Here is a 23,273-nt window from a genome sequence, read left to right as displayed (position 1 = left end):
TGAACGAATCCCAAAAATGGCGCCCCAAATTTCTATTCCTCATACCCACTCCTTCTGTTTGGAGAGTAGAAACTTAATGAGATTTTGATATGCAACATTCAGGCAGGGATTAAATATATTTTGAAACCCGCCTCTAGAGGAGTTGCTAAAAGTAAGGCACAAAAAGTAATAGTGTCTTCGGCTGACGGCACATCTTGGAGTTTTCTGTGCACTCCTGCACAGTCTTCCAGACTTATCTGTATCGGAAGCTATCCTACGTTCCTACAAATGGTGTGTAAGCTAGTGCTAACTATGCTGCGAAATTGCGATTGTGGCGGTGTTGGTTTATCAGGCACTTCAACAGTTCTCCACGAGATGAGTGCAGCCCGTGCAGCCGAAGACGCCATAACTCGTTCCTGTGGGCGTGTCTCAAACCTTGCACTTCAACATTTTATGGAAATAATTTTTGAATAAAGATTTCATCGAGTATCAATAGGTGGTGGTCCAATTTTTAATTTGTAAAAACTGAGTCAATTATTGATATAATTTTTGTAAAAGCATGTGAAAGTTTCGTAGCTACCAGGCTGTACTGTATTGCTGTACGTTGATGTGTGTGCAAGTGTGTGTCATGTTGTGCACGGATAGATGACCACCCATGGAACTGTGTAAAACGTAGCGTTTCGAAACTTCGAAGATGTATATTGACTTTCGATTGTACCTTGGCCTTCTATTAGTGTGTGTTCCCTCAAACTGTTTCCCAGACCAGGGGAAGTGGACCTTCAAAGCCGATAATGTGCGTGTTTTGTCGCTGCCTCGATCGGTCTTGTCAGTAGTTTTCGGTGTTCGAATCGGCGACTCACCTGCACCGATCGAGCGCCGCGTGGAAGTGCTGTGTGTTTCTTGTTGATATATTTGCGCTGTTCTTCGCGTTTCCTGATCGTCGCGAAAAAATGCGGTGCTGCTGCGGCCGTGACTGCATTGTGCAGCATCCGTTTGAAACGCGAGGTAAGCACTTGTTGACGGCGAACTCGTCCTACCTTTTGCTGGTCGCAGGTGTCAAACCATTACATGGCGGTACAGAAGAGTCTTTACAGTGGTTCCACAGCATCTGTGACAAGTAAGCACGTCCGTTGTAAGTGTGCCGTGACGAGACCGCTGAAACGGCGCCCCGTTTTACGTGCAGTATCCTGCGAGCCCAGCAGACCGGGAGAGGCGGTCACGCTACTGGTCGGCTGGACGCTGTACCGCAGCCCTTGCTTCCAGGAGTTCCTCGATGTTGACCTTCTGGTGCGTAAATGGTTACCGGGTAATCGCTTTGCTGATCCGATCATTCTACTGACTTTCTGTCACCGTAGTCGCAAGAGCAGCTTGGGGGACTGGAAGCGGGTGCCAAGCTCTTCGAGACGGCTCATGTGTACAGCCAGGGCTCTGAAGAGGTCCATCAGTGCCTCCACCTAATCGACCTGGGTGTGCTGCGGCGTCCCATACCGGTGAGTCCGTCCGTTTTGGACCGCTTGGTCGGATCTGCCCATAACTCCTGGTCTCTACTCTCTTTCAGCAGACCGCGACACCCAAAGGTAAGTTGCTGTAGCGGAACTCTTCGCATTTTCTTATTTCTGATCGCCAAGCTTTCCTCAGTAACATAGTTCATATATTTGTGCTGCCTGATGTGTGCCAGGAAACTACGTGAAGAGCGAACGCAAGTGCTGTTCAGTTACAGATATATTTGCACAAAATGTTTGTATTTACAATCTATGCTGCTCTGTGTATTGTACTGTTGTCACCATGCACAATGTGTGTTCTCTATCGTGAATCTGTGACTCGTCTCCACCAATCAGGCATTGTGTAGAAGGACTATGTACGCCTTGTTAAGGTTGTTACGCACTAGCCAACTGATTGAAGCCAGTACAAAAATACTTGCATTGCATTGTAACCAAGTTCTTGCATTTGTAATAACATTTGCCACAAAAGCACAGCTAAGATCTTGTTCAAAGTTTCCACAGACAGCACATGCAAGGGCTTCTGGGATATATGCTTCCATCTTCAAGGTCCGTATTTAGAGTTTGCGTCGTTATCAAAAATGGCTCCGTCTCCCTGACCTCGAGTCGTCTGATTGGTGTAAACGCCAAAACCAGGTTCCAGTGTTTCCACCAATCAAATGATTTGAAGTTGGGAAGAGAGTGACACTTTCGATAACTACGCGAACTCTGATATGGACCCATGTTCTAGAGACCAGCGGGAGCTGAGTTAGAAAGGCAGTGGTTATTCATAGACATATGCTAGAGACATATATGTCGATATTCGACTTCGCAGAGAGGACAAGTCTTCTGCACAGAAGGCTGTTACCAAGTTGTACACAGTTTGCTGAAGTTGTTCACCTGACAGTGCAAGCACACAGTTGCTTTTGCGAAGCGTCGAATCATTAAATTTGGCTGGCACGGATCAACAATAATGACTTGAAGAACCTTCATAACATTCATGTGTGCGGTCGGAACCCCAACGCTGGTCGGGAAACACGCATTGCATTGGTAGACATAAACCTACAGCCATTATCCGGGATGTTTATCTCAGCAGCAGTAGCTAATACATGCCTCGCAGTCAGCTAAATGTTTGTTGCAACTGTAGTGATGTTATTCTTAGCAAAATGAGTCGAGCTGTGTAACTTGTGCGCATGGTGACGCCTTTAAATTTTCCTCAAAACCTCCAAGTCTGATGGGCACTGTGCCTAGGTGACATGTGCAGGGATAGACTGGCCACTTGCTGGCATTTCTCCTGTTTTGAATGGATGAAGGAGCGACATATAAAGAAAACAGGAACTATTACACTTTTATAGTACTAGATAGTACTTATACTTAGTATTAAGATGGTTCGTGGTTTGGTTTGTGGGGTTTAACGTCCCAAAGCAACTCGGGCTATGAGAGACGCCGTAGTGGAGGACTTCGGAAATTTCGACCACCTGTGCTCTAACATCGCACAGCGCATGGGTGCCTTGCTTTCCGCCTCCATCGAAAAGCGGCCACCAAGGTCGGGGTTCGATCCCACGTCTTTGGGAACAGTAGTCAAGTGCCGTAACCACTGCGCCACCCTGGCGGGGTTAGTATTAAGAGTGCCTATTTATAAGCTCCCAGGAGGACACAACTAGTTACATACTCTATGGCAAGCGTTGTAGCCCGGCAGCAAGTGACATTGATATTTGAATATGCAAGCATTCTGCGCTCACACCGTACATATGCGGATTGGGATTTGCCACATTTGAAACAGATCGATCAAACAGCAGCACACTTCAACGAAACCAACACTGCACTCACGCTCATCATTCGTCCACTGGTCAAGTAGTTATAGTCCTCAGATGACTTTTATGTCTCCTATAAACCCTCATCAGCTTAAGTTGATAAAACGAAGTAATTTATGATATCAGTGTGCGTTGTGCATGGTAGGAAGTCAGCATCAGTAGTCACATCCGTCTCACCCAGCACGTAGTGTGCGTGTGGGTGTCGACGCTACCACGCATTTCACATTGGATCTGTTCCGGATTCGCATAGCTCCCATCAGCTCATCGAAGTATAAAACATACTGGTCGGCATTCTCCATCGAGTAATGCAGCTAATAATGTAGCGAATGAATGTGCACAGCTGCTAGCCTAGCCAGCCCGCTGTGGTACTATTGGCTAAGTTCAGTACCTGGCAGTGGCGGACGTGTGGAAGATGTAGCTAGTGTGATGTCACATTAAAGCTATATATTTGAATTTCAATTCCATGTGTGATTCTCAGAGCAAGCACCAGATGTTTATTGGCCTAGTGTACCAAACAGAATAGAACAAGACATAAACGTAACAAGATGAATGTAATAAAGTCCAAGAACAATGGACGGGTCAGACAAGTGGTGATGGAATTACATCACCTTGATTCTGCAGTTGCAACTGTTCCTGGTGTGTGTGTTCCATGCATTCAAGCAAGGCGTTTCCAAGGATGCCGATTTGTCAAGTGTCTCACTGGCTTTCTATTTTCTGAGTTTGGCTTCGGTGATGGTGGTGCTGTCATGAGCTGTTATGATCAGTCTAGAAGCTGTACCGTCATGAGCTGTTATGATTAGCCTAGAAGCCGTGCCGTCATGAGCTGTTATCATCAGTCTTTAGAAGCCCTTGCATGCCGCACAATACGTGTGACATTTTTTTTACATACTGGCTGATCCTTTACCGGCAAGCAGTATTTTGTTCTTCCTTGCCAGTTGTGGGCCACTGCATGATGCTGTTGCTTTCTTTTCTTGAAAGAATATTAATTGTCAGAACGATCATTTCTTCAATTCTTTTTGCGCCCGCACAATCTAAGCACAGGTGACCATCGCGCAGATGTCAGGTGTGCACCATTGGATGAGGGAAGTGCAGTTTTGGCAGCTGGCTGATATTTGCCATCTAGTTATGCAGTAATGAGGAAACACTTTTGAGGAAAGAGAGGACGACTTGCTTGCAAAACCTGGCTAGGAAGAAATATGCAGATAATTTTGGCTAAAGTTCTAATATCGTACAAAAGCAGTGTTGCACAGGTATTGCTCTTCTGTCACCTAGCTTTGGGCAGTTGGCTGAAATGAGACACAAGCTTGTCATCAAATAAATCTCGGTGTCGACGATAGCATTGGAGGCGATGTCGCACCGTCAAGGCCAAAAGGCATAGTCCAGGTCAAAGGTGAAGTCATGGTCAGGCTGCAGTTGACCCTGGTAATGGCTGTGATGTATAAGCACAGTGTTATGACTGTTTGGCTAACTTTAATAGCGTTGCTACTATGTAGCTGCTTTACAAGCAAGAAGATTTTGCTTCATGCAGTAGCCTCATGAATATGATTTTGCACTAAAAGAACTGGGCTCTACATAGCAGGGCCCTAGTTCTCGAAATTCACCTTCACCGTAAGTGCCATATCGCCTCTCTGATTTGTTCTCAGAAATGTTAATCAGAGTCACTTGCTTCAATCTTTTAGGGCGAAACAGAGTTTAGGAAGTCACTTTTTGTGTAGGCATCAAAATGACATGGTCTTGAAAACGAATTGTAAGCATAGCTATCTTTAGTGCTTGGCAGGTCTTGAAAATCAGTTTTTAAGGCTGCGTCATATTGACATCAGTGCAGTTAGTCACTTCCTAAACTGAGTTTCACGCCACAAGTTTGAAGCACATGGCTCTGATTGACTCCTTTGAGGGCTCATCAGAGTGAGAATGTGCCGCTGAAAGGCAAAGGCAAATTTCAAGAATTGGTTCCTGTTAGATCCTTGTGAAAGGCTACGAGCAGTCAGGGCTATGTAACAATGCATCTCTTTACTTCTTCAGCAGATGCCATCTTTCTCTAGTTACATCTGGATTATCTGATTTGGCTGAGCTATCGTATAGAGTAAATTGACTGTGGCCTTGTATGGGAACAGTTGCAGGTGCCAATGCAACGAAGAAGATCCAAGCCAAGACAACACCACCGCCACATACAACAGTGGCACCCCATGCGGCCCTCTCCACCGTGAACGAGGATGGCATCTACATGCTCCTGTTCCATGTGCACTCCACGAACTACGCCAATTTTTCCCTCCAGGGTGGGCAGGCACTCTGAATTTGTGAATTGCATGCATTCTCAGTGTAGCTTATTGCTGGCACTGCATTCCGACGGAAGTAATTCAGACACACCCATGTGCCATGCACTGTCGGTGCACGTTGAAGGGACATCAATAACAACACCATCCAAATATTGTCCTTAGGGAAAAGGCAAGGGCCAGTGTTTTTTTCTGGATATGTTAAAAATTGCATTTAAAATTTTCTTCCTCCCTGCTTCCAAACTCAAACTTATGACATCTGCATTAAAAGAGATTACTGTTTTGAAGTGAGTAGTGGCATAGCCTAGCCTTTGGCATATGCACCCGGAAAACAGTGTCCAATGCACCACAGTCTACTTGCAAGGTAGGCCGGTAGTACCGACACCTATATAATTCTTTGCCCATTTCTAGGTTGTTTGTTTTCAGTAAAAGTAGCATCTTTGTTGTTGGTGTGCAGCAACCTTATCTATGCAGGCGAGCGTTCGTTTGTCCTCATGTCTCTTTAGAAAGACCCCTGTGGTCAAAATTATTCCATAGCTCTTCATTGCTGAATCTCTCATTGCCCACATGTGGCTTTGAGGCACGCTCTACATAGCATACCATGCCGTGAATTTTCACTTAAAATCAATCAAAGAGAATTGTTTTGCTGAAGGGATTGACACGTATGTTGCAGCTTTATTGCAAACTACCTGCGCATCAAATTGCAGTGCCTTAGAGCTAGAGTTGTTGGCTGTTCCTGTAATGTGTTATCATGCAGTGGAAGGTGTACCTGGGTGGGGCGTGGGGAAGTTGCAAACAATAGGTGCCAGCAGGGAAGTCTGGCTCTCGCCAAGGGATCATCCTTCAAAACAGGGCACTTAAATGTCGATGTAGCGTGTTGTGTTTGTCTGAACCATCCATTGCATGAGTGCTCCTTGAGCCACCAACTGGCCGCAAAAAGATTTGCTTAAGAATTCATTGCTCGGTTATAAGACTTCAGCCCAAGCACCACTGATCAGGATGAATGATGCCATGTCATGCAGCTATACATTTACTGTGCCGTACGTCTTCATGGATGATTACAGAGTGAAATTGTGAAATTGCAGTGTGCCAGCAAATTCAGAAAGCAGCCAATTTCAGGAAGCATCAATTTTGAGGGAAACCCCACACTATGGGGGGGAAGAGAGTTAATTAGATGTTGGTGCAAGCGTTTATACAGTTGTCTTTTTACTGTTGTAGAATTGACAGCCAAGAAATACCCTGAACTGCACATGTAGGTGGTTGTTACAAATTAATGGCGTTTCTTTAGGGACTATAGCCGATTGTCCACATTGCTGCGGTGAATGCAGTAAAATGTTTTTGATGATGTGCAATAAACAGAGTTTTGCATTCACTCCCTAAGTAATCCTTCCTCTGGGGGGCCTTTAGGGATAACTTGAATATTTTAGTTTATCTATATATAATTGGTTCATAGAAAGAGAAAAGGGCTGTATCTGTCACACCTGCTCTGCAGACACCTGAACCACGCTGTAAGGAAAGGGAGGAAGGTGGGAGTGAAAGTAGAAAGAGAGAAATGGGAGCCGTAATGGAGGGTTGGAGTAATTTCAACCATCTAGGATCTTTAACATGCACTGACATCGCACATACTCAAGTTGCTATGTTTCTAGCTGAGCAAATGGCTCTGCATGCGCTAACAACATTTTCTTGTTTGGTTCCCTCCAGTTGCCAATATGGATGAGGTTTTAGTCATAATGCAAATCTATAGTAGGGACTGGTACTGAATTGCACTGCTTTGTTTGGTCAGTTTTGCAGTCACTGCGGACTTGCGTTACAGATATAAGGTTTAGGTAGGGAAAACGTACATTAAAGGTAGACTTAACGATTTCTTTTCCTAGTGATTGGTGTGATACCAGCCAGCACTCCCAACACGCTCTATCCTTGCAGTGGATGTGGCCCTGCGAGGCAGCCATGGCTACCTGTCAGCTGTTGACTGGCCCTTTCTGCCCGTAAGTACAGCCATCAACGTGGACGTGGTTGAAGGTGGCTGGCTGAAGTTGCGGTTTTGCTGTACATTCGCAGTTCTACGGTGTGATGTGCGGTGTGTACGTGGTGTACGCGGTGGTGTGGCTGACCGTGTCCGCACTGCAGTGGCGGGACCTGCTGCGTATCCAGTTCTGGATTGGGGGCGTCATTTTTCTGGGTGAGCATCTCTATCTGCCCTGTGTTGTATTGTCCGAGAGCCGTCGCAGCGTGTAATACCATTTGTGGATTGGCTTGAGTGTATTTGTGCGTAGCATACTGTCATCTCTTGTAGCCTTTACGTCATGCTCCTGTGTTACTGTCTGGTGCACTGCGATCTAACTCCATCATTTCTTGTTGTGCCCACTTTAGCACTGGATGACCCTGTATGCCTACCACTGCACCTTTGGCGCTGCCTAGATCTATATTGCGCTCTCCTAATTTTGAGCTTGGAGATAACCAGTTTGCAGTCTGTCTTCAGTTATTCCACCTTTCTGTAGAACTAGTGTTTTAGCTGTGCCAGCTGTTCATTTCCTGCACTACCATTCATTTGATAAGCAGTCTGAAGGGCTGCTGGCAGTGTCTTGCAGGTGATGGGGGGGGGGGTGCAGTGCACTGACCTCTGGGTAAAGGACGCAAGTAGGAATCCTTCAGCTGTCGCGAGGCTCACTTCTGTCTCTCTCCCACTGGCAGGCATGCTGGAGAAAGCGGTCTTTTATGCCGAGTACCAGTCCATCAATGGGACTGGCCGCTCGGTGCAAGGGGCTGTGCTGTTTGCGGAGGTGCTGTCCTGCCTGAAGCGGTCCCTAGCCCGCTTGCTGGTGGTGGTAGTCAGCCTGGGCTTTGGCATTGTCAAGTGGGTGTCGATTACCCGCAGGTGTTGATTACCCTTATTGATTACCCGTGGCACCATGCAGGCCCCGACTTGGGCCCATGCTGCACCGGGTACTGGGGATCGGCGGAGCCTACTTTGTCATGGCCTCCCTGGAAGGCTGCCTACGCACGCTCAAGGTGAGACTGGCTCGTGTTGCAACATCGTCGCGTTGGCGATGCACTGATGTCATGCTGCTGATGTATCATCATCAGCAGCAGCAGCAGCCTGATTACTCTCTTTGCGTGACAAAGCCTTGTCCCATTTTCCCTCCATTTAATACTGTTCTGTGACAGCTGTGACGACCTTACACGCACATATTTCATAATATCATCTATTTACTTGACTCTCTGCTTCCCTTGCTATATTTTCCGTCACTTTGAATCCACTCTGTTACCTCTAACGGCCATCAGTCATCTCGCTGACGCATCCATAAAGCTTTCCCAGTGCATCGTCACTTTGCGCACTGGTGCGTTCCTGGCACACATGCATAGTGCATGCTTTCTGCACCTGTTTGTGGTGGTTCAAGAAACGGGTGTTTCAAACATCTGCACGTACGAAACGAAAAGTTTGATGATTGCCTCTGCTGACTTAACAGTGGCAATAGAAGCTGTGCAAGTACATTGTGACGTGGTTTTCTTTTATCGAAGGCGTGCAACCTGTGCGTCTTGTTAAGAGACAACTGTTTACAATGTGGACACCAACAGGAATGCATGAGCACAGTTTCTCTTGAGTGTAAGTTGTTGTAGTCTAGTTACGTGTTGGTTGACTTCGTTTAATGTAGGTTCGTGACAGCTGATTCGCGTTCAGGTCAGTGCAAATGGAGAAAGCGGGCCAAGCGTGTTCTTGCAGATGAAAAGGAAGTTCTTGGCATTTGATAAAAACAAAGTGCCCACATCTCTGCTGTTCAGTACAGGCGTGCGGCGATAGGCAAAAAGGTCTGACAAGCACAGAGGTTGACTCATAGCTGTTAAATTAAGTCAGGTGTGCAGGCTGTGATCAGGGATATTTCTGGGAATGTGTTCACTATGTGTTCTACCTTTCCCGTTGGTCATGTGAATGCTTTTAACCCAAGACTGCATGCTTGGCTAAAAATCACTGCAGCCCCTGAGCCATTATGGCATATGTGTTCATTACAGTGAACAAGGAAATTGATGCCGTGTCCACACCATCTACGGCACATAATCTGTTACAGTGCATGCAGTAGAAGGAAAATCTGTATGGTGGGGGTCAGTTTAGTCTTAACCAACTAAGGGTAAAGTGTTCTGACAAGAATTATTTTGTAATGAAGCCTAACAAAATAAGTACACGTGCACAGTTGGTTGCCATGCTTTCCTTATCCTACTGTCGCTTTTAATGCAGGAATGCATTTAACAGCTAGAGTTTCACAGTTTTTTGTCTACAATTTTTTTTTTTTCGTACGCAAATGTCCGAAGACATGCACTATACTCCGCGACAATTTTTCTTGACAGTGAGAGCAAAGCTACAGGGGTGGAGCATCTGCAAATGTCTCCCTCTGCCACGTAGTTCGGTAGGCCAGCTGGTCTGCAGCTGCGGTTTTGTTTCTGTGGGCAGAAACACACGCTTTCAACTGCTTACTTGTCGGAATCTATTTTTTTTTTAAGGCTCATGCAGGCTTTGTCGCTGTCATTGCGAACGAGGAGCTAAGTAAAAAAACAATGAGCCCAAAATGATTCTGACGCGCTCTTTGGTTTACGGCCATCAGAGGTTTAAAAAAAAACATAGACACACACATGCAGCTCCCATCCAGGTGTCTGAGCAATGAGACATATCAGGTGTCAGAGCGGCCCCATCGCTCTAAACCAAAAGTGATTGCAGCGTACGTGAGATGATGCACCTGGACGGTTTTCATTGTGATCTCAAGGCACGACAAAGCCGTCAGCACAATACACTCAATGCACATATGACCGCATCACTTCGTCTATTACACGCCTGCCTCTCCAGATTAATTCAAACTGCTCCCGTCACTGCACTGCGCAAGTTCATTATAATTGTCTTACAATTCTGAAGTTACAAAATACTTTCCTGTTTCATCCTTGCATTGTCATATTATACTTGCAGTGACATCTCCCAAAATATGTAATAAAAAGTGTAGTTGCTTCAGCTGCTTTTGCATTTCCTGAATCGTCCGGAGGTACTGTTGTCACCATACGACAATATTGTCTCTCTCCAGATGTAAAGAGTTCAGCTTGTGGTTTCAGATTGCAAACCCGATTGTGTTTAGGATTCTATGCAACCTACGAACTCTTTATGTTCGGCATATCCACCAAGGATGACAGTGAGCAAGTTGGTACACATTCATCTTGAGAAAACACGAACACAAGGGCGACACCATCCATCCATGCATATTCATGTCAGGGCATTTATTATACGTCATTCCATAGCTTTGGTGCAGTTGGCACTTATCATGCATACTGAAGCACTTCTCGCCTCATAATAGCGGGAGTGAAGGTGTTCTACCCTTGAAGTCACATCTTACAGTCTTTCCTTTTTTCTTTTTTAACACAAGCTCAGGTTACGACTTTACCCTACTGGGCTTTGGAGATTTCAGAGCACAAGGGAGACTGTATACTCCCAGACTCCGGTGAGCTCGCTGACTTTGCGGCATTCGGATAAGATGGAAAGCTGAGGCTGACTACTCCTTACGCGAGCACACCACAATTTGCACATCTCCTTCGCCAACTTTGACAACCATCGCTTCCTCAAGCCCATTTAGTTCTTCTTTGGCAAAAGAAGAGGTATCAGACCCGAGGAAGATGTGAACCCAGGAAAACCGGGAAAGAAAGCAAAATGCTTCACAGTCACATTTCAATGCTGTAATAATAACAAGCTTTATGATTTCCATTCATTTTATTATTAACCTCGGGACTATACTCAGCTGCGCAGGGAGATAAATGTGTTTCGGCCCCGTAGCTTTCCCAACGCTGCCAAGAGAAGCTAACGCGAAGTATAGGTACCACTCAAATTACGTCAAAAATTCTTACTTCTTATTTCCTATAACAGTCAGTTTGTGGTATCGTTGATTTGAACTGTACCATTTGCGCTTTTTTTATATGTTACCTACAATAACAACACTTTAAAAGCCCCACATCATCGCAAAGGGGATTGTATTTGAAATCTGGCAGAGCTTCCAGCACGTGTGTACTGGAAGCAGCGTGCATGGCCATCTACGCAAGAACCAGATGCACCAGATGGTGCCATGTATCAGCTGGCGAGCTGGGCGCATGCTTGCTACATCGGTAGCATTGGGGTAAATTGGACAGTGTCCCCGTCACTTGCGGGAACTTTAACATTGACGCTAAGTTGTGGTGGTAGTTACTGTGAGTCATGCACTAACTTCTCGATGTCACAATTGTTAACCTGTTCGAGCAACCACCAGAACTGCCACTGCCATTGATTACAACTTGCCATGACTTTTCAACGTGACTGGCATCATGATTCACATGCCATACATCATCTGCCACGTTCTGTTACTCGCCGTTCTGGGTGGTACCATAAAATATACGCATGAATATAAGAGACATGTTCGCAGCACGAAAAAAAACGAGGACATTAAGAAAACACACACGACAGGATGACTGTTGTGTGATCTTCGTGTCTCCATATGTGTTTCATGATGGATTGATGCCAGCAGGCCTGAACATCGGTGTTGTTAAATAGAAGTAAATTTTCTGAGCTGTTGTTTGGTCGTGACTATAAAAGGTAACTCAGCGCACGAATTTCTGTGGTGTGGTAGACCAAAGTAGCACACACTACGCTGCTGCTGTTAATGGCGAGTGAGTGACTGATCACCTTCACATTGGTTATGCCTATACATAGGGAAAGCGGGGTGATGGGGATGAAAGCCAGCCCGTAAAGCCACCTCTTCTTCCTTGTGGCCACAGCCCAAGAACACGCCTGACCGGCTGCTGACAGTGCTGGGCATTGGGCTGGCACTGCTGGACAGTGCCATCTGCTGGTGGATCTTCAGCAGCCTGAGCCAGACGACGCGCACGCTGCGGTTACGCCGCAATGTCATCAAGCTGTCTCTGTACCGCCACTTCACAAATACGCTGGTGTTTGCCGTGCTGGGTGAGTGACTGGGTGTGGCAGCAGTACTGGCCTTGCCCCTCTTTTCCTCCCCTCTTATTGCTCAGCCGGCCCCCTTTCTTTCATTTTGGCAGCATCTGTGGTGTTCATGGTGTGGGTGACCTTTGACCACCGCACGGTCGAGTGCCTGACAGACTGGAAGGAGCTGTGGTTCGACGAGGGCTACTGGCACCTGCTGTTCTCACTTGTCCTGTTGGTCATCATGTTCCTGTGGCGGCCGACAAACAACAACAAGCGGTATGTGGGCACACGCTACACCTGCAGTTGGGCCCCTTCCTCGTCTGTCCATTTTTCACTGGCATCATAAAACATGTTGTTGTCGCGAAGCAAAGGCATTGAAAGATTTGCAATGTTTTCACTGGCATCGTAAAACATCCGTGAGGATATTGTTGATGCAGTGCTTGTGAAGCCATGCATCCTAAATAAGGCTTCACACATCTTTGTAACCTAACTCCAATCGTGCACCTAATTTTGGTGAACTGCCTGAATCTTTGGCAAGTATCAGTTAACAAAAGAATGGCAGGGTGTAGGTGCGAGTGAACGCATATAAGCTGCCTGCATTACCTTATCTTTTGTTTCTGTTATCAGGCCATGATTGGCTCCCTAGTTAGCCTTTCCTGTCAGCTTCTCACATTTGCACCCTTGCAACAGCAGTCAGTGATAATAATAGGCTGTTGGCTTTCAATCATTGTTGAGTGTGGGACGCTATCTATCCTTCCAGGTATGCCTTTACGCCATTGCTGGACGCTGCAGATGATGAGCTAGATGAAGAGGAGCATCTGCAGCAGCCACACGATGCATTTGGTCAGTCCACTGGCAAAACACTGTGACTTCATGCTATCTGTGCTCGCTGTGTCTGTGCAAGGCCTTATCTTTACCTTGACTACCATATGGGTTTGCCTTCTGCCATGAGCTCTGACCAAAGAAGCAGAAGAGGTTGTGCTGATTCATTGATAACAAAGCCTTGCACCTTTTGTGTGCATTTCTCTTCTCAGTGGAGAAACCTATAGTGTGCTGCACTTCTTGGATGCATTCATAAATATTCTAAAATTAGATAATATATTGCAGTGCGACTGGCTTTGAAATTTATTTCTTTGTTTAGGCAAAGAGATAATTCACAGGCCCCACCTCACTGTGCAACTTGTGTAATGTTCAAGTGTTGCTGCAGTACATTCAGCTGGGCAAGTCACAAGCGTTTTCTGCAGGTTTATCCAGTTGGTGCTTGGTAGTGAGCAAGAGTTGGAGTTGGAAGTTGAATGCTGCGCTTCTTTAATCTCTCCTCTAGAGGGCATGAAGATGCGGACCACCAAGCCAGCAGCAAGTGGCCAGCCGACAGCCAGCAAGGAGGATCCGGTGAGTCCTTCCTGCTTGACTTTCTTAGTGGCAGAAAATGTTACTGCTTGTTGCAAGTCTGACAGGAAAGTGTTGCAGCTATTCAGCACTGAACGTATGTTGCTTCACAGAGACCAATACTGAAAATATCAATACTTGGAAGCAAGTTAGTGACATGTGCAGTATGGTCCACTGTTAAAGGGAACGTGGGATTGTGTGCCCTAAACACTTTGCAAAGCACTGCTGCCAATAACAAGCGAGAACGGGAGGCACTATGTGTATGCTCGGGAAGAGCAGCCAGCCGTGCTTACTTTTTATGCACCTTTTGCGATCGTTTATCGCCCATTGTCTTAGGAGTGCTTTGTAAAGCTCGGCGGCCACACAGTCTCACGTCCCCTTTACAAGGCTGCAGACGTTTCCCCAGAAACTAAAATTAGGGGCACATTTAAATTAGGTTCCCCTGGGAGTTGGAGGTGGTAGAGTGTAGAGAAGAAGCAGCAGTCATTTTAGAGCACAGTTCTTGGGTGCCTGTTCCTGCATTGCGCATCATCGGCTTCGTGTGCGTTGTCAGTGTAACCAACCAGCTGCTAGCAGTGGCAGGTGCTAGTGGCAGATTGAAATGTCACCTGCCACTTCTAGCAGGTAGCAGCATGGAGATCCCTCCTCACACTGAGGGAAGATGTGAAGACTGAAAAGAAATGGCAGAAGAAATGATAGAGAAAGTCAAGGGGTGGTATAGTGTCTTGTGGTATGTGGTGAGAGCAAAGGAATGTAAAACCACAAATAGTTGCCACAGAAAGAACTCGAAGGATGGCCACCATGGGAGGAGGAGAAGGTTATGACGAGTGCCAAACAATGCACAGCCTCAGGATGATGCTACGAGAAGAATCCGAAGGTCGACTACAATGAAAACAGAAGGTTATGACAAGAGTATAGGAATGCTGCACAAAAGGAGGGCGATAATGGAAGGAGGAGTAGTGTGATTCGGCTGGTGAGTGAGGGGGGGGCAAATGCAAAGGAGGGGAAAAGTGAACACATGAGGTGAAAGTGAGGAGCAGGGTTGAAGCTTTGGCAGGAGAGGAGAGTCATGCTCAGTTTGTGCTGGCTGAAAGCACCCAGCGTCGGGTTTGTAGTCAGCAAGACTCACGAGCATGCCTCTGGTGTCTGGTGTTTTGCAGACAACATGGATTGCAGGCATTGAGGTGGCATGAATTGCCACCCGAGTTCGCAGCTACCATCTCGGGTAGCTCTTTCGAGATGGGAATCGAAACTAGAGGTGTGCACGGGCCAACATTTTGAGCCCGAGCCCGACGCTACAGACCTGAGCCCAACACGGATGAGGACTGAGCCCGGCCCATCATGCTATAATTGCAGTGGAAGAGATGAAAGAGAAGAAAATAATTTCAGGATGATAAGTTTATACAAGATCTTATATTGAGTTCTGTGCACCCCTCAAGATGCAGTGCCCCTATAGGTCATGCAGCTGCACTCAGACTGTTTGGTTGAAACGGGGCTTTCTATTTATTTTAAGTGATCTTTCACATAATGGGGCAGCTGACAATTGTATACATATTGAGTGTGTAAAGTAACAAAGGCATGAATTGAGAAATTAGTAGTTAATAAGTAGCAGAGTGCATGTTTGCAAACGAGGTTATGCAAGGGAAGCTGCAGATGGGAGCCATTAATGCGGTCACATCTCACTGTTAAAGGCCAAGCTAGAGTGTCCTCCACATTTCTCTGCGGCCAAATGTGCTCACGCAGAATAAAAATGCACCCACATGCTGCTCGGGACTAGGCTGACGAGACTGAGCGTGCCAGCACCTTCTTAATAAGAATCAACAAGTGGGAAAGGGAAAGAATCAGTTGAAGGACAGTTACGTGCAAAAAAAGTAGAGAGTAGGCTCTAACTGCACACGTGTAGACATGTCTCTCACAGATTCACGGATTCTTTACCTCAGCGTATCACAAAAGTTCCAAAGAGCTACGCTTAAATTTTACATTACTGAGTATTGTAATCATCAGCCGATTTTTTTTAGTAGTACTCTGTATAAAAAAGTGCATGCAAATAAAAGGGGTGTGTCAGAAAAACGACAAGGGGGTATGTAGGCAAATCAAGAAAGGGGAGGGGGGGGGGGGGGGGGTGCTTTCAGTATCTTGAAAAACACCATTTAATGTGTTCAACTGTGCAAAAGTACTGAAAATACCGAGAAAATGATTTTGCAAGTAAGAATGAGGTAGCTAGGAGGCAGCAGCTTCCACATGACCATTTGTTGAGAGCAGACGAGTTGGAGACTTAGCGGTTGCCGCTCATTTTGGGATACATTGCGCAAAAAGTTTTACATGATAATGTGAAGCTGTGCACATTTACAAGCTTCATGCCTGTCAAAAGTACATGGTATTGGGCCATTTCCAGTGCTTACTTTGCATTGAGAGAGAAAGCTCGTCGATTTTGTTTTATTGATTTTCAGGTTATAAGGTTATAAGTTTACCGCTGTTGACTGTGCCCCTTGAATCATTTGTTCTAAGGCGAGAATGAGGTCCACCAGATCACAGAACTGCTGCAATGGCCACCTTTTGCAAGTGACAGCCTGACAACTTTTGAACACTGCGCGAAATAGCCATTGCACTTCATAGGCGACTTCCATTAGGTCACCTTCCAGTAACTTTGTCCACATCCTTCCTGTTTAAAGGAAAATGAGGGACAGTAGTGTGTAGGGGGCTTGATAAGGAGCGAAGGTGACAGTGACTTTCTTGCAAAAGTGATCGCATTTGTAACTCGCACGTTGAAAGTGCTCTGGCCTGCTTGACTAGAAATGGAGCTAAGCATCCTTGTCATTAGCGGAACAAAAAGCGTGCATGCAGCTGTGTCTTGTACTCACACTGGCCGAGAGGCTAGACAGGCACACGAAGGCCATGCCTGCCATCTTTCATTGCAGGAGGACGACCTCAAGTGGGTTGAGGAGACCATTCCTTCGTCACTGGGCGAAACGTAAGTGTCCGAACGTACCATAGTACCAGCCAGCAAAACTGGGAGACCATTGAAGTTTCTCTTGCTGCACACATAAGGACTGGCTAGCTTGCTGTTGTACTGACATATCATTTGGCAACATACCAGATTTACTCGATTCTAGACACCCCTTTTCATTTCACGATTGTGATGACCAAACCGAGGAGACGGCGATGGAGGGGTTAGATTTGAAAAATCTAAAATAAAACCCCCTCCCTTCTTTTCGTGGCTGTATCTCGACGAGACAGGTGCAAGAAATATGTACTTCGTTTTTTGCCCAACAAAGTTGTCAAACACCTTTGGCAAACACGATTACAGTTTGCTTAACTTCACGCTGTAGGCAGCCGCCTGCAAACTCGTTCCGACTTCCGTTATGGCTCTCAAACAGCTGACACCAAACCAAACAATGGGCGCCTGCATTGAGAACCACTAATTCCTGGACCACATGACAGCTCGCTGTTAAAAGTTATCGGGGTCGCTTTAGGCCACTTTTCGGTATTTTATGGCACCATCTGTCATGTAGTGTCAAAACAGAGCAATACTTGAAGCAGGAGATCACATTAAAAACAGTGGCCATGTTGGCACTCTGGACAGCTCCGGTTCAGCATCAGGATGAGCAAACACGCTTGGCGGCCTTGGATACGCGCACTTCATTGCAATAAAAGAGGTGCTTAGATTTGCTAAAATATGGTGCTCGTCGTGCTTCTGTGGTCAGCAAAATCGACATGCGTGTGTCATTTTTCTAGATTTTACTATTATTAAAAGGGTGGTTGTTTCAAGTTTCTTAATTGTATGGTAAATATATGCATTTTGTGTTCAAGTAAATTTTCAGTTGAATCCCATTCAGTCATTTCCTGCCCTAGTCGTTCTCTTTTACTCTTTGCATTGCAGAATAAACAAAAGTTCGTGCTGCCGCTAGCGAAAACGTGAACAAACAATCCTTCTTTTTCTGTTCCAGTGCCCTACCTAGCCTCTTGGACTCGGATGAGGTGAGTGGATTAGTGTTGTTAGTTTGAAGGTCGTCGGGAAAAGGCGGGGGAAAAAATGCCAGCTGGTCAGGGATAAGTAAGGTATTGCATTTCGGTAGTGTTGCTGTGGATTGTAATATCAAAGATGTGCAACTCACCTTTCCAGCTTGCGAGTTGTGGCCGCATTCCTAGAATTTGCAGGATCTCCATTGGCGTAGGCATCAAAAAACGGACTCATAGCTGCATACAGGACAAAATATTTAAATAATTATTTGGCCTTCATCTTGGGGAAGTCCGATCAGCAAATCTTCTAGTCGGAAAACTTCCTTGCAGTTTATAGTTTTGTGCGTTAAAGGGACACTAAAGACAGCCAAAGATGGTATGAAAATCTAATAAACTACATTTGGTGACACTGTCGCCGCATATCCGGCAGCAAAAAATCGAATAATTGCTGAGATATTGCGATAAGAAGTTGAGGTTTTTTCTTGTTCCCGCCGGTCGAATTCAAACTGTGGCCTCCAACTACGTAGTTGGAGTTGAGTGACGCACACTATGACGTAAGCGGAGACTCCGTGATAGCTAGCGAGACGGCGCGGCCCGCGGCGCCGCATCCCTCAAGGGCCAACATGGCAACAGCGTACTCGCAATGACGGCCTCAGCCGAAATAAATAAAACGATGAAGAGAGTAATTTACCGAGCGATGGGCCCACAAAGGAAGAAAAAAAAAACATAGAGCGCTTGTAATGCACAATACTTTACATGTTGCACAAGCTTTTGCGCTCCTTCTTGCAACAAACCGAGCCCCCGGTCATCGCAACGCTTCCTGACATGTTTACATACAAATAAGATTTAGTTACCAGCAAAATAGTGTCCTCGCTGCTGCGCTTGTCAGTTTTGAAGCTTCGTCGCACTTTTTTCCTTCAAGGTTTGTGCTACAGCTCCGTGTTCAGCGAAAATTACGTCCACGGTAGCAGAACATGACCGAAGTGTCGGCGCCACTACATTTGCCAGCGCTGTGAAATTCCACATGTTAAAATGGATCCAGTGCACAATATAGTGCGCATAGGCATCCAGAACATTAGTTGCCAGACGTGAGAGCAGGCAGCATGCGCCGATGATCAAGAAATTGTAATTTTTAGACCGGCAGCAGAAACACTTTATTGTAAATGGGGCCATGACATGAAAACTAGAACTATTTCCAAGGTTCGTATGGCGCGGCGTAGCCGAGCGGCTAGCGCCGTACGTTACGGAGCAAGCAGTAGTGAGTTCGAGTCTTACAGCTTTTAACAATTTTTTTTTTTTTTTTTTTTTTTTACAAATCAATATTTTTTAAACTTTTGTAATGTATTTCTGGTGCTTCGTTATTTTTAGTTTTTACTTTTTACCCGAGCGCAATATATCGACGCTCTCCTTGATATGAGCGGCACGTATGCCCCTTTTGTTAACGACGCCTGCAAATAGCACGTTGAAGGTCTTGTTGACGCAGTATATGTTGATCAGATGTGCCATGATTTAGTGAACAATTGAATGATAATGCGTTTTTCCTTCGGTACTTAGCATATGTATGCTTTTCGTGGCGTACGCAGCTGCAGTCAAGCTGTCAGGTCGCAGTCGAAGCGGCAACGGCGGCGATACCTATGTTGGCGCAGAAGTGTGAACGAAGGAGTGTGTCGGCGGTAGCGGATTTCGCTCACTCGTGTCTCCGAATGCTCAAATGGGAACCATCAAGGCGCATCTGCTGCTCCAAGCTCGTAATTCAGGCGCTGCAGGTTCTACCAAACTATCCGAGTGCGCACGAAATGCCCGAGTCGAAACATAACCAAAACTGAAGTGGGCGCCTGTGCGCCTCCAAGTATATTTTTGTATTTGCCTTGCAACGTTTACGTTGTATTTTCGCCGTCGTTTACGTATGATAAAAGCGTGTTATCATGTTTGAGAAAAAACGTACTATCGCATTCAAACATACAACGTAATTCACATTTGTCAGCCTCCGGGATCCCTAGCGCGTCACGTGATTTGTAGCTGCGAGCCTCGGCCGTTTGGCTGTGGTGGCGATACCTGTATTTCTGTTATTCTTCTTTACTACCTTATAACAGCTCTGTTTTCAGTAAGAGTGGTCTTTTTGTAATCAGGAACTGGCTATCTATCGATGCAAACCCACTTCCTTTCTCTCTTTAGTGTCCCTTTAAGCAGTTGCCTAAGACCTCATCGTTTTAAGTTTTATTTTTAACAATGAACTGTACTACCACGAAAGCTGCTGTTGCTTCAACACCACAATGGCTACACGAGGTTATAGACACAGGGACTTCATTATTGACAAGCCTCAGTCAGTGAATCAACCTGTCCGAAAAGAAAGAAAAAAGAAAAGATTACATGTGCCCAATTTTACTGGCAGCGTGGACATCACAGGTAGTTTGTTGCATGTGATAAAGTTCAAGCTATCGATAATTGCACAGCTCACCAGTTGCATTGCCTGGGCACATTTTCTCTGGCATATTGGAACCGCTTTAGCTGGCAAAATTATAGTACATCCTGTGTCTTTGAAGCTTGCTGATAATGCGAAGCTTTGGGCTAACGCAGCCTCTGAGACACTAGTTTGACTGGGCTGCTGAGATGGGCAGTCAACTCCAAGAGCGCGGCCCAGTGCCCACTATAGCAGCACCCTTCACCCCTTTGTGAAACTGTTTATGTCCGTGCAGAAGTTCTGTGCATGGATAGAAATCGGTGCTGCAAAGACTATACCTAGCTGTACACGCCTGCAGGCTTTTGTTGACCACGGTCTAGTCTCGCTGATAGCAGTTGCACCATAGCTGCGCTTTTTGTCACAGAGCTGTGAGACTTGCCTGTTACAAGGGGCGGATATATCTATGCGAAAAAGTGTTGGAGCGGAAGTGAGGCAGAGAGGCCTGAAGATCCAGTAGCGTGAGCATGTCCCCATGGAAGGGACGGAGCCATATGTAGTTTTTGTATGTATGCATGCGGCTGATGCATTATCCTGCACTCTGAGGTCGTCACAGTTAGTATTGCTGCACCTTAAGTGTGGCACTTGACTAATAAGCTTCTACTAAGTGTGGATACAGTTGCGCAGCAGAAAAGAGGCGAGCTGGTGCCGATTCATGTCCATACGGTACGAAGAAACACCACGCTGAGGAGGGGAGACATGCTGCACTTGCATTGTGTATGCTCTCCTCCGCACAAACATCACATTACACAACCTGGAGGCTAATGCACCTCTCGCAACATATTAATGTGTTGCATTTCAGCTCTCGTTTGGGATGTTCTTTTTTTTTTTGTTTTTTAAATGCAGCTCAGTGGTCTCGAGATTTCAGCCTCGTGTCAGGAACGTCACTCGTTCCCCATTTTTGGCACTCTGGTTATAATTGATCCTTCAAGATGTTTGTCTTTGCCTACCTTGATTGTAAAAAGTAAAAAAATAGTTAGCTTCTGACTTTTTGCACTAGAATCTTGTACTTTTTCTAAAGCTGTGCTTTTGATGCATAGAGTTCACATAGTTCATCCTGATAGTTAAAGCTACTATACTGAATAGTCTCCCACACTATAACTTGCCTCTTACTTGGTTCAACAGACGTTATTCTTGTTTCAATGAAATTTGGGCTTCCTCCTTTAATGGATCCATTTAAGTATCTTAGGACGTTTTCATGGTACGTCATTTTTTATGTGTATGGCCACTGGACATACGCATTGTCACCAAGAGTAGATGCATACACCTTTGTTTTCCCGCAGAAAAAAAAAAGATGGAAATATCCTTGCCTCTTGGAACAGGTAGACCGGCAACACTTTTTTTTTTTTTGCAGGAGATCATGACTGTGCGATTTGAGCGGAACAAGATGGAATGAGGGAGAGGGACTCTGTACATAGGTGAATAAAGTGTTGCTTGGAAGCCAGGGTCAGCGCAGGAAGCCCACCGACAGTCGGCCGCCAACTGTCCGACGCGAGCACAGTTGGATCTGTGCCGACGGGAAATTAGGTTGTGGGACAAGTGCCGACACCGTTCGGTTCGAGTCCCGTTTTCGTTTAGTGCATCTTTGTTACTCTGAACCATTCTTCTCCCCTTGTAAGCAGACAATCGTTCACACCACTCAACCCCTGTGTTGTAAAATTTGCCCGCAATAACTTTCCTATTTATTCTGAGTTAGCCAAAGAGGACTGGCAGACCTTGTGCCTGGTGGAAACTGAATACATGCCATCAGCATGCGATGGCAGAGCCGTTTTATTCAAACCCAAGCACAGAATGGCGACTATACATTCTAGTCTCCATGGCAGGCACCACAGCTTGTTAGTGCAAGCCTGGAGTGCCTATCGGAGTGTGCAAGCCTATTTTCCTCATTCGCTGCTCGTTCTTGAGAACAGTAAGTGTGAAATGAGTAATATTCCAGCAGCAGTAAATTTGAAAGTGAAGGTAGTATTGACAGAAGTTATAAACTACAAATATCTTTTTAAGTAACTGCACACATTTTTTTTATTGCGTCCACTTTGTATACACGACGATACACTGTGTAGTCGCCACATTTCCTGTGCTAGTTACTGCCTTGTTATTGTTTGTTTACCTGTATTTCTTTAGGTGTGTAAATGTTGGGACCAGTTTTGAGCTGCCCTATATAAAAAGTCAACTTTAGCAAAGCTATTTTTATTAATAGACGCTGCCTTCCGACTAAATTCTTGTGCTGTAGCCTTTGTTGATGAAGATGCTGGGTGCACATTTCTGGTCCCGCAGAAAAATTAAGCTGTCATGTCTCCATGTCAAATAGTGCATGCCAATGTCGTCTGCAGCAGTCTTCAGAGCATTAAAGTTTTTGCTGCATATTACGGTGTTAATCCTGTCCCTGTTAACATACACAGTATTTTATGATCTTGGCGTTGGCAGTCATGTCAGGCTTTACAGTGAGCAAAACAGGTCTTCATAGAGGGCCCAGCAGCGATAATTGCAAGAAAAATTATAGGGTTTCAACGCTGCTGAACTGAATGTCGAGCGGAAGCTTTGACTGCAGACGCCCGAGCGTTGCATCGAACACAACCAGTGTTCCGTTGAATGCATCAAAGTTCGTCGGCGTCCTATGCAGAACCCACTTTCATGCCCTGCGGATGCGATGCCAGCAAACGCTTTCCCGCTCCACTGGACCAGCTCGCAGTGCGTGCGTGCGCAGTGCGGAAACTATCATCCTCCTCTCTGCGGAGAGCACCACGCACCCGAAGAGTCACTGGGTGAACAAGCGGTTGGAGCGACAGTTGGATCTGCAGCTTGCCTCCCGTTAGAGGCCACTTCCAAGCATCATTTTGATACCTTCAGCTTGCGGGAAGCTTCGCTCCAAGAACGATTTTCACTGGATAGTTCACATAGAGACACTATGGAGTGTGGCCGTGCAAAAGAGCACTGCTGGCTTGCACCTTTTAATGCAAACAGCGACCTTTCGTGTTCAACATC

General features: G+C 45.9%; 1 protein-coding gene across 2 annotated transcripts; it reads left to right on the top strand.

The window, feature by feature from the left end:
- The first annotated feature begins 559 nt into the window (after positions 1–559).
- LOC146175836 (transmembrane protein 87A) lies at positions 560–22,657 on the top strand. Of its 2 annotated transcripts, none has more exons than XM_084582190.1 (17): positions 560–772; positions 1,033–1,096; positions 1,163–1,266; positions 1,335–1,469; positions 1,541–1,556; positions 5,386–5,547; positions 7,468–7,529; positions 7,603–7,723; positions 8,236–8,398; positions 8,460–8,553; positions 12,319–12,505; positions 12,598–12,760; positions 13,245–13,327; positions 13,809–13,876; positions 16,792–16,844; positions 17,821–17,851; positions 21,646–22,657. In XM_084582190.1, the coding sequence occupies exons 1-17, from the start codon at positions 674–676 to the stop codon at positions 21,685–21,687; spliced, it is 1,647 nt and encodes a 548-aa protein (XP_084438316.1). In that variant the 5' UTR covers positions 560–673; the 3' UTR covers positions 21,688–22,657. The 2 variants fall into 2 exon arrangements, with proteins under 2 accessions (XP_084438316.1, XP_084438315.1); XM_084582189.1 differs by having other exon boundaries at positions 1,538–1,556.
- Positions 22,658–23,273: the final 616 nt, after the last annotated feature.

Source organism: Amblyomma maculatum, chromosome 10 (assembly GCF_055883805.1).
Source record: "Amblyomma maculatum isolate TAMU_Amacu chromosome 10, ASM5588380v1, whole genome shotgun sequence".
Classification (NCBI taxonomy): Eukaryota; Metazoa; Arthropoda; class Arachnida; order Ixodida; family Ixodidae; genus Amblyomma; species Amblyomma maculatum.
The sequence above is the reverse complement of the archived record's forward strand: the minus strand, read 5'-3'. Positions and strand labels throughout refer to the sequence as shown.

Bases quoted from the DNA above. Each gene is read 5' to 3' on its own strand.
- LOC146175836 (XM_084582189.1), top strand. From the start codon at position 674: ATGTATATTGACTTTCGATTGTACCTTGGCCTTCTATTAGTGTGTGTT. The intron at 7,724-8,235 runs GTGAGCATCTCT...TCCCACTGGCAG, and splicing joins TGGGGGCGTCATTTTTCTGG to GCATGCTGGAGAAAGCGGTC. The intron at 13,877-16,791 runs GTGAGTCCTTCC...CTTTCATTGCAG, and splicing joins CAGCCAGCAAGGAGGATCCG to GAGGACGACCTCAAGTGGGT.